This window comes from Salmo trutta, chromosome 13 (assembly GCF_901001165.1).
Source record: "Salmo trutta chromosome 13, fSalTru1.1, whole genome shotgun sequence".
Classification (NCBI taxonomy): domain Eukaryota; kingdom Metazoa; phylum Chordata; class Actinopteri; order Salmoniformes; family Salmonidae; genus Salmo; species Salmo trutta.
The window spans coordinates 22,158,149-22,168,660 of NC_042969.1; the positions used below are offsets into that span (position 1 = coordinate 22,158,149).

At 37.6% G+C, this 10,512-nt stretch overlaps 1 protein-coding gene across 1 annotated transcript in view; it reads left to right on the forward strand.

The window, feature by feature from the left end:
• Window positions 1-3,907, forward strand: part of LOC115205030 (slit homolog 3 (Drosophila)) — a 374,555-nt gene extending 370,648 nt beyond the window's left edge. The window contains exons 22-25 of the mRNA XM_029770590.1: window positions 613-767; window positions 969-1,257; window positions 1,662-1,864; window positions 2,057-3,907. Of these exons, the coding sequence (XP_029626450.1) occupies window positions 613-767; window positions 969-1,257; window positions 1,662-1,864; window positions 2,057-2,298 (889 nt within the window). The 3' untranslated portion in view covers window positions 2,299-3,907. The remainder of the gene's footprint in view (window positions 1-612; window positions 768-968; window positions 1,258-1,661; window positions 1,865-2,056) is intronic.
• Window positions 3,908-10,512: the final 6,605 nt, after the last annotated feature.

Below are 10,512 nucleotides of genomic sequence, written 5' to 3' on the forward strand. Positions count from 1 at the left end.
GGTGTTTTTCAGTATAAAGACCTCTTTAGTGTCCTAAGTTTTCATAACTGTGACCTTAATTGCCTACCGTCTGTAAGCTGTTGGTGTCTTAACGACCGTTCCACAGGTGCATGTTCATTAGTTGTTTATGGTTCATTGAAGAAGTATGGTAAACAGTGTTTAAACCCTTTACAATGAAGATCTGTGAAGTTATTTGGATTTTTACAAAATATATTTGAACAGGGTCCTGAAAAAGGGACTTTTCTTTTTTTGCTGAGTTTATAAGAACTTCTGTATTACTACAATGTATCTAATGTCTGTCTGTCTGTCTGTCTCTGTCTGTCTGTCTCTCTCTCTGTCTCTCTCTCTGTCTCTCTCTCTGTCTCTCTCTCTGTCTCTCTCTCTGTCTCTCTCTCTGTCTCTCTCTCTGTCTCTCTGTCTCTCTGTCTCTCTGTCTCTCTGTCTGTCTCTCTGTCTCTCTGTCTCTCTGTCTCTCTGTCTCTCTGTCTCTCTGTCGCTCTGTCTGTCTCTCTGTCGCTCTGTCTGTCTCTCTGTCGCTCTGTCTGTCTCTCTGTCGCTCTGTCTCTTTTTCTCTCTTTCTATCTGTGTTTCTCTGTCTCTCTCTGTTAACAGTGTTGAGTCTGTGAATGATGGTCTATTCCACACGGTGGAGCTACTGATTCAGAACCACTCTCTGAGCCTGGTGGTGGACAAGGGATCCCCCAAGAGGCTGGGCAAGCTGCCCCGCCAGCCCTCTGTGGACCACAGCACACAGCTCTACATAGGAGGTAAACAGAGACACATATAGTACACATACCTGAAAGGACCCATTACTCCTTAAAAACACACAGAACAATCTGCACTGTGCATACCTACAGATATTTTCTTTACACATTGAAACTGATGTACCGATGAAATGTCAGGTCAGCAAACCAGAATGTCAGAATGATAATACCCCCTCCCCTCCTCCCCCTCCTCCTCCCCTCCAGGCATACCCTCAGCGGTGGTGGCATCAGGCCTGCGTTCAGGTCCCGACCGCAGCCCCCAGGCCTTCAACGGCTGCATCCACAATGTAAGGATCAACGGAGAGCTCCAGGATCTGGGGGCAGCGCCACGCAGAGTGGAAGGCATCCTGCCAGGCTGCCACTCCTGCAGTGTGTGTGCCCAGGGCGCCTGCAGACAGAGGGGGGAGACGGGTGTGTCCTGCGAGTGCCCACCCAGCCACAGCGGATCCCTCTGTCATCAGAAGACCGCCCCCAGCCCCTGTCAGAGCAGCAGGTACGGCCTGTCTAACAGCTACATATCAGACTGCCCCTGTCAGAGCAGCAGGTACGGCCTGTCTAACAGCTACATATCAGACTGCCCCTGTCAGAGCAGCAGGTACGGCCTGTCTAACAGCTACATATCAGACTGCCCCTGTCAGAGCAGCAGGTACGGCCTGTCTAACAGTTACATATCCAAGACACCTCAATATAGGCCTTTAATCATAACTGATAATCCATAATGAACCTCATCCTCAACACATTAGTACATTTGCAAGCATACAAATGGACTCATGCTTTTACACCTGCTCATGTTTAATAATGTTATAAAATATGAATAATATGTACTCAACGTGGATGAATTATTAAACACACATCAATTACCATTCCTCACATGAACTGTAAACCTCTTTGTTCCAGGTGTATCCATGGGCTGTGTGTGCCTAAGGCATCATCTTACAGTTGTCAGTGTGCTGAGGGCTACACAGGGCAGTACTGTGACAGGAGAGAGGAGCCCCAAGCCTGTAGGGGACACCAGTGTAGACATGGGGAGTGTAGGGTCCCAGGGAGTGGGGAGCCCTCCTGCCACTGCCAGCCAGGCAGTGGCCCTGCCTGTGTCACAGGTGAGAGGAATAGACACACACACACCTAAGTGGTTTCCAACATTGAGAAACTGTTTCTGTAAGGACATTCTACTGCATACAGAAACTTGACTATCAGAGGTCCATAATAATAATAATAGGCTATAGAATCTGAAATCGTCCATGTCAGAGTGAAATAAGTTACTGTGAAGCTCTCCCATTGACCTCTTTTAGATGTGACGTGCCAGGGAGAGGCGGTGCGTGAGCTGCTGAAGCGCCAGCAGCCCATGAACACGTGCACCTCCACCAGTAAAATCCCCCGGGTGGAGTGTCCCCGCGCCTGTGACGGAGGCCTCTGCTGCGCCCCATCTAAGACCCGGAGGCGGAAAGTGGTCTTCAAGTGCACCGACGGGAGCTCGTTCTCTGAGGAGATTGAAATCACCCTGGAGTGTGGCTGTGCCAAGTGCCCATTGTAATATCCAGCTATCGCCATGGAAACAGCCACAAACTAAGTAAAGGACCTGCTGCCAGAGACCAAAAATTAAATATATTGTAAAATAAAACATAGAACTTATTTTTATTAATGGATTTTTTTTTAAAGAAGAGACTTGATCATTTTTTTCTGTTTTATATTATTGTGTCATATGAAGTTATTTTGTACCTAAAAAAAAAAACAACAAAACAGATTAACATTCCTGAAAGTATATGAATTTATATGTATAAATCTATATAAATGTATAACCTAGCCCATAGTTTTTATTTGCCCAGTGTATTATTGCATGTGATTGTACATGTTGATATGATGGGGGAGACTTTGGACACTTTAAATGTGGAGCGAGAAGCTGAGGAAGCAATTGTACAAAAAGGCTGCGAAGAGAAGGAGAAGATGGTGCTACATCTCCCCAGACATAAAAACGAGGAAGGCAGTCTTTTTCCTGACCTTCAGCTATGAAGGAGGCAAACAAGGAACTGTCCCACTTTGTTTCCCAGCTTTATAACGGACCTTCCCCACCACCAAGCTAGCTGAGCTCACGCTAAAGGATATGAACTCTTATCCACAGAGCTTACAAACAGTGATTTATACTTTGTGCCATAGGAAAACCTTTTACATTGTTACTGATTTGTATTTGTTTGGTGTTCCATATGAGAGATTCTACAGTACAACGGGCCAAGATGGCTTCTACAGTTTCCTGTCAGCCAGTGAAGTTCTCCTGAAATTCTGTACTGTGTGTTTCTCTGTGTTTCTTACATGGTTGCATGACAGACACAGAGAGTCTGAGGCAGAATGTGAACTTTGTTTATGATACGGCGACGGAAGGCCCTGCCAATATACGGTGGTTCCACCATAGAAATAGGATCCTAGAATCCTGCATATTTTAATAATAGAAGGTATTCTATTTCTATGGATTCTATTTCTATGACAAACTCATGAAGTTTGTCCTGGTGTCCAGGTATCATCGGCAAGGTAAGGTGTTGCTGATGTGTCTGTGTGGTCACTGCTCAGTTGGAAAAGGACTTTATAACACCTGGCCTGGGAAGTCTTTGTTGGACTCGAATCATAACCGTCCGTTACTACTAACACTATTGATGAAGCCCATTAGTACCGGATTGATATGAAGCCCATGAAGTCATCACAGGATGTGAGGTCTCATCACAGTCGTCCCCCTGTCAGTCAGAATATATCCAGTAACACTTTGTTCATTTTGATTTGATTATAGTACATCAGGACACTGCTGTAATGTACAGTACATTTCAAATAAAGTGTTACCAAATATACCTCAATTGAGAGTTTGTCAGTGATCAAGTTCAGTACTCCCCTTACCCCCAGTCCCCCACCCTAACTACTCCAATACCACCATGCCTCAAAACATGACATTGAATGCTTCTGTATGTATGGAACGTGTAGGCTCTACAATGTAAATGATCTGTTGTGAGATGCCTTGTATTCATAATAATAATGAGTATTATGTTGGCCATAATATAAGTTACGTTCTCCAGACATAGAATTTATTTCTGGTAAAACATGAACTTGTGAGTGATGAATAATTATGTTGAATGTTGAAATTAAAACTACAGTGAAACGAGTCTCTGTGTTTGAGTTAATGTGCTGTAGGACTGGCTTACACTGCATGCTGTGGACATTGTAGAAATGCTCTAAGTAGACTAATGTTTGTACAATATTGTGAAAGTCCCTAGGAAAGATGTCCTTGTTTAGAAAAGGCTTCAACTTCCCTGTGTCTACATTTCTATTTAATCAAACTGTAAATATTTACAAAAAGAATCCACTTCAAGAGGAAATCATCTGTATTTGAAATCGATGGTGGGCCTCGGGGTGCAAGGCTTTCCCCTGCATCAGTGACAATAATCATCTAGCGAGTCCTTTAAGGACTTATTTGGGAGCTTTGGCTATTCACACAGCTTGAACTCTATTCACACAGCTTGAACTCTATTCACACAGCTTGAACTCTATTCACACAGCTTGAACTCTATTCACACAGCTTGAACTCTATTCACACAGCTTGAACTCTATTCACACAGCTTGAACTCTATTCACACAGCTTGAACTCTACTACCTAATAGATCATGAAATCACAGGAAGGGCATATGTTGTTTTCTGTTTATTTTGTATATTTTCCACCATTTCAATCTGTTTCTGTTTAGTCTAGTTCTTCCCAAACATCTCCTGGAGTACACCAGCCAGTCCATGTCTTTGATGTATCCCAGAACTAGCACAGCTGATTCTAATGGTCACCTAATTATCAAGCCCTTCATTAGTTGAATCAGCAGTGCTAGTTCTGGAATACATAAAGTAACTGGCTTGGGGGTAACTGGCTTGGGGGTAGCCTAGTCGAGGAGAGGTCTGGAGAACACAAGTGCAGTTGCTGCTTTTGCTGAAGGGCTCCCGAGTGGCGCAGCGGTCTAAGGCCCTGCATTTCAGTGCAAGAGGTGTCACTACAGTCGCTGGTTTGAATCCAGGCTACATCTGGCTGTGATTGGTAGTCACCATAGGGTAGCACACGATTGGCCCAGTGTTTGCTGGGGTAGGCAGGCATTGTAAATAAGAATTTGTTCTTGACTGACTTGCCTAGTTAAATCCAAAAATGGACTGTTTTTACAGTGTGATATGGTATCATTATTGACCAATAGATGGTGCCATCCACCACAGCTGTTATTCTACCAAAAAGCCTACACTGACACTAACCACAGATTATAATTTGTGTTGGGATAAACATTGAGCTTTGGTTGCCAGGCTGCTTTCTATTTCTGAATCACAGGAAGAGCAATTAGATACTTCTTATTGTGTTGCGTCATCAGTAAATCTGTGATGGAGGGGAATAATTATAATTAAACTGTGTGTGATCAAGGTCAGAGATAATCAAAAATGTTTGTGTTCGTTAGACTGTTTTTTCTAGCTGGCTTTATCTCCCCACTTCTAGCATGTTGGCTTTGATACTGTAAACAGTTAGATAGTGGTCAGTCACCGTGATGAAAGAGAAAACCTAGTAAGAAGATCAAATCCAAAAACCAAGGCAGGTGTAGCAACAAAGTGGATAAAAATACAGAGGTCCAATTATTATCAGGGCTGATAAACTAGGCCGAGGGAAATAGGGATTTAAAGCAGTAACAGATATGCAGTGCAAGGAAATAGTCACGGATTAATGCCAATAATAACTAATAATACCCCGGCTTAAATGGCTGTTTGAAGTCTTTGACTTCTGCATGTTAATTACAAAAGAGTAAAGCTTTCCATGGGAGTCTTTACCCCGAGCTCCCGTCTGGCAGGCGGTACCGGTTCATCAAGGCTCAGATCAGCATACTCCTAAACAGCTTCTATCCCCCGGCCATAAGACTGTTAAAAGGATAACAACTACGGCTCCCCCTCACACCTACGTTGCTGCTAAAATGATTATTGATTAGATTTATTACCACCACTATGGTGCTGTTCATTGATTATTGATTTCCATTACCAATAGTATCTATTTATCCTGCTACTGGTCACAATTACTCCTGTTTACATGTATATATTACCATTAGTATCTATCTATTTATCCTGCTACTGGTCACTATTACTCCTGTTTACATGTATATATTACCATTAGTATCTATTTATCCTGTTACTGGTCACTATTACTCCTGTTTACATGTATATATTACCATTAGTATCTATTTATCCTGTTACTGGTCACTATTACTCCTGTTTACATGTATATATTACCATTAGTATCTATTTATCCTGCTACTGGTCACTATTACTCCTGTTTACATGTATATATTACCATTAGTATCTATTTATCCTGTTACTGGTCACTATTACTCCTGTTTACACATATGTATTACCATTAGTATCTATTTATCCTGTTACTGGTCACTATTACTCCTGTTTACATGTATATATTACCATTAGTATCTATTTATCCTGTTACTGGTCACTATTACTCCTGTTTACATGTATATATTACCATTAGTATCTATTTATCCTGTTACTGGTCACCATTACTCCTGTTTACATGTATATATTACCATTAGTATCTATTTATCCTGCTACTGGTCACTATTACTCCTGTTTACATGTATATATTACCATTAGTATCTATTTATCCTGTTACTGGTCACTATTACTCCTGTTTACATGTATATATTACCATTAGTATCTATCTATTTATCCTGTTACTGGTCACTATTACTCCTGTTTACATGTATAGATTACCATTAGTATCTATTTATCCTGCTACTGGTCACTATTACTCCTGTTTACATGTATATATTACCATTAGTATCTATTTATCCTGCTACTGGTCACTATTACTCCTGTTTACATGTATACATTACCATTAGTATCTGTCTATTTATCCTGTTACTGGTCACTATTACTCCTGTTTACATGTATATATTACCGTTAGTATCTATTTATCCTGTTACTGGTCACTATTACTCCTGTTTACATGTATATATTACCATTAGTATCTATTTATCCTGTTACTGGTCACTATTACTCCTGTTTACATGTATATATTACCATTAGAATCTATTTATCCTGTTACTAGTCACTATTACTCCTGTTTACATGTATATATTACCATTAGTATCTATTTATCCTGTTACTGGTCACTATTACTCCTGTTTACATGTATATATTACCATTACCATCTATCTATTTATCCTGTTACTGGTCACTATTACTCCTGTTTACATGTATATATTATCATTAGTATCTATTTATCCTGTTACTGGTCACTATTACTCCTGTTTACATGTATATATTACCATTAGTATCTATTTATCCTGTTACTGGTCACCATTACTCCTGTTTACATGTATATATTACCATTAGTATCTATTTATCCTGCTACTGGTCACTATTACTCCTGTTTACATGTATATATTACCATTAGTATCTATTTATCCTGTTACTGGTCACTATTACTCCTGTTTACATGTACATATTACCATTAGTATCTATCTATTTATCCTGTTACTGGTCACTATTACTCCTGTTTACATGTATATATTACCATTAGTATCTATTTATCCTGCTACTGGTCACTATTACTCCTGTTTACATGTATATATTACCATTAGTATCTATTTATCCTGTTACTGGTCACTATTACTCCTGTTTACATGTATATATTACCATTAGTATCTATCTATTTTTCCTGCTACTGGTCACTATTACTCCTGTTTACATGTATATATTACCATTAGTATCTATTTATCCTGTTACTGGTCACTATTACTCCTGTTTACATGTATATATTACCATTAGTATCTATTTATCCTGTTACTGGTCACTATTACTCCTGTTTACATGTATATATTACCATTAGTATCAATTTATCCTGTTACTGGTCACTATTACTCCTGTTTACATGTATATATTACCATTAGTATCTATCTATTTATCCTGTTACTGGTCACTATTACTCCTGTTTACATGTATATATTACCATTAGTATCTATTTATCCTGTTACTGGTCACTATTACTCCTGTTTACATGTATATATTGCCATTAGTATCTATTTATCCTGCTACTGGTCACTATTACTCCTGTTTACATGTATATATTACCATTAGTATCTATTTATTTATCCTGCTACTGGTCACTATTACTCCTGTTTACATGTATATATTACCATTAGCATCTATTTATCCTGTTACTGGTCACTATTACTCCTGTTTACATGTATATATTACCATTAGTATCTATTTATCCTGTTACTGGTCACTATTACTCCTGTTTACATGTATATATTACCATTAGTATCTATCTATTTATCCTGTTACTGGTCACTATTACTCCTGTTTACATGTATATATTACCATTAGTATCTATTTATCCTGTTACTGGTCACTATTACTCCTGTTTACATGTGTATATTACCATTAGTATCTATTTATCCTGTTACTGGTCACTATTACTCCTGTTTACATGTATATATTACCATTAGTATCTATCTATCCTGCTACTGGTCACTATTACTCCTGTTTAAATGTATACATTACCATTAGTATCTGTCTATTTATCCTGTTACTGGTCACTATTACTCCTGTTTACATGTATATATTACCGTTAGTATCTATTTATCCTGTTACTGGTCACTATTACTCCTGTTTACATGTATATATTACCATTAGTATCTATTTATCCTGTTACTGGTCACTATTACTCCTGTTTACATGTATATATTACCATTAGAATCTATTTATCCTGTTACTAGTCACTATTACTCCTGTTTACATGTATATATTACCATTAGTAACTATTTATCCTGTTACTGGTCACTATTACTCCTGTTTACATGTATATATTACCATTACCATCTATCTATTTATCCTGTTACTGGTCACTATTACTCCTGTTTACATGTATATATTATCATTAGTATCTATTTATCCTGTTACTGGTCACTATTACTCCTGTTTACATGTATATATTACCATTAGTATCTATTTATCCTGTTACTGGTCACTATTACTCCTGTTTACATGTATATATTACCATTAGTATCTATTTATCCTGCTACTGGTCACTATTACTCCTGTTTACATGTATATATTACCATTAGTATCTATTTATCCTGTTACTGGTCACTATTACTCCTGTTTACATGTACATATTACCATTAGTATCTATCTATTTATCCTGTTACTGGTCACTATTACTCCTGTTTACATGTATATATTACCATTAGTATCTATTTATCCTGCTACTGGTCACTATTACTCCTGTTTACATGTATATATATTACCATTAGTATCTATTTATCCTGCTACTGGTCACTATTACTCCTGTTTACATGTATATATTATCATTAGTATCTATTTATCCTGCTACTGGTCACTATTACTCCTGTTTACATGTATATATTACCATTAGTATCTATATATTTATCCTGCTACTGGTCACTATTACTCCTGTTTAGATGTATATATTACCATTAGTATCTATTTATCCTGTTACTGGTCACTATTACTCCTGTTTACATGTATATATTACCATTAGTATCTATTTATCCTGTTACTGGTCACTATTACTCCTGTTTACATGTATATATTACCATTAGTATCTATCTATTTTTCCTGCTACTGGTCACTATTACTCCTGTTTACATGTATATATTACCATTAGTATCTATTTATCCTGTTACTGGTCACTATTACTCCTGTTTACATGTATATATTACCATTAGTATCTATTTATCCTGTTACTGGTCACTATTACTCCTGTTTACATGTATATATTACCATTAGTATCTATTTATCCTGTTACTGGTCACTATTACTCCTGTTTACATGTATATATTACCATTAGTATCTATCTATTTATCCTGTTACTGGTCACTATTACTCCTGTTTACATGTATATATTACCATTAGTATCTATTTATCCTGTTACTGGTCACTATTACTCCTGTTTACATGTATATATTGCCATTAGTATCTATTTATCCTGCTACTGGTCACTATTACTCCTGTTTACATGTATATATTACCATTAGTATCTATTTATTTATCCTGCTACTGGTCACTATTACTCCTGTTTACATGTATATATTACCATTAGTATCTATTTATCCTGTTACTGGTCACTATTACTCCTGTTTACATGTATATATTGCCATTAGTATCTATTTATCCTGCTACTGGTCACTATTACTCCTGTTTACATGTATATCTTACCATTAGTATCTATTTATTTATCCTGCTACTGGTCACTATTACTCCTGTTTACATGTATATATTACCATTAGCATCTATTTATCCTGTTACTGGTCACTATTACTCCTGTTTACATGTATATATTACCATTAGTATCTATTTATCCTGTTACTGGTCACTATTACTCCTGTTTACATGTATATATTACCATTAGTATCTATCTATTTATCCTGTTACTGGTCACTATTACTCCTGTTTACATGTATATATTACCATTAGTATCTATTTATCCTGTTACTGGTCACTATTACTCCTGTTTACATGTGTATATTACCATTAGTATCTATTTATCCTGTTACTGGTCACTATTACTCCTGTTTACATGTATATATTACCATTAGTATCTATCTATCCTGCTACTGGTCACTATTACTCCTGTTTACATGTATACATTACCATTAGTATCTGTCTATTTATCCTGTTACTGGTCACTATTACTCCTGTTTACATGTATATATTACCGTTAGTA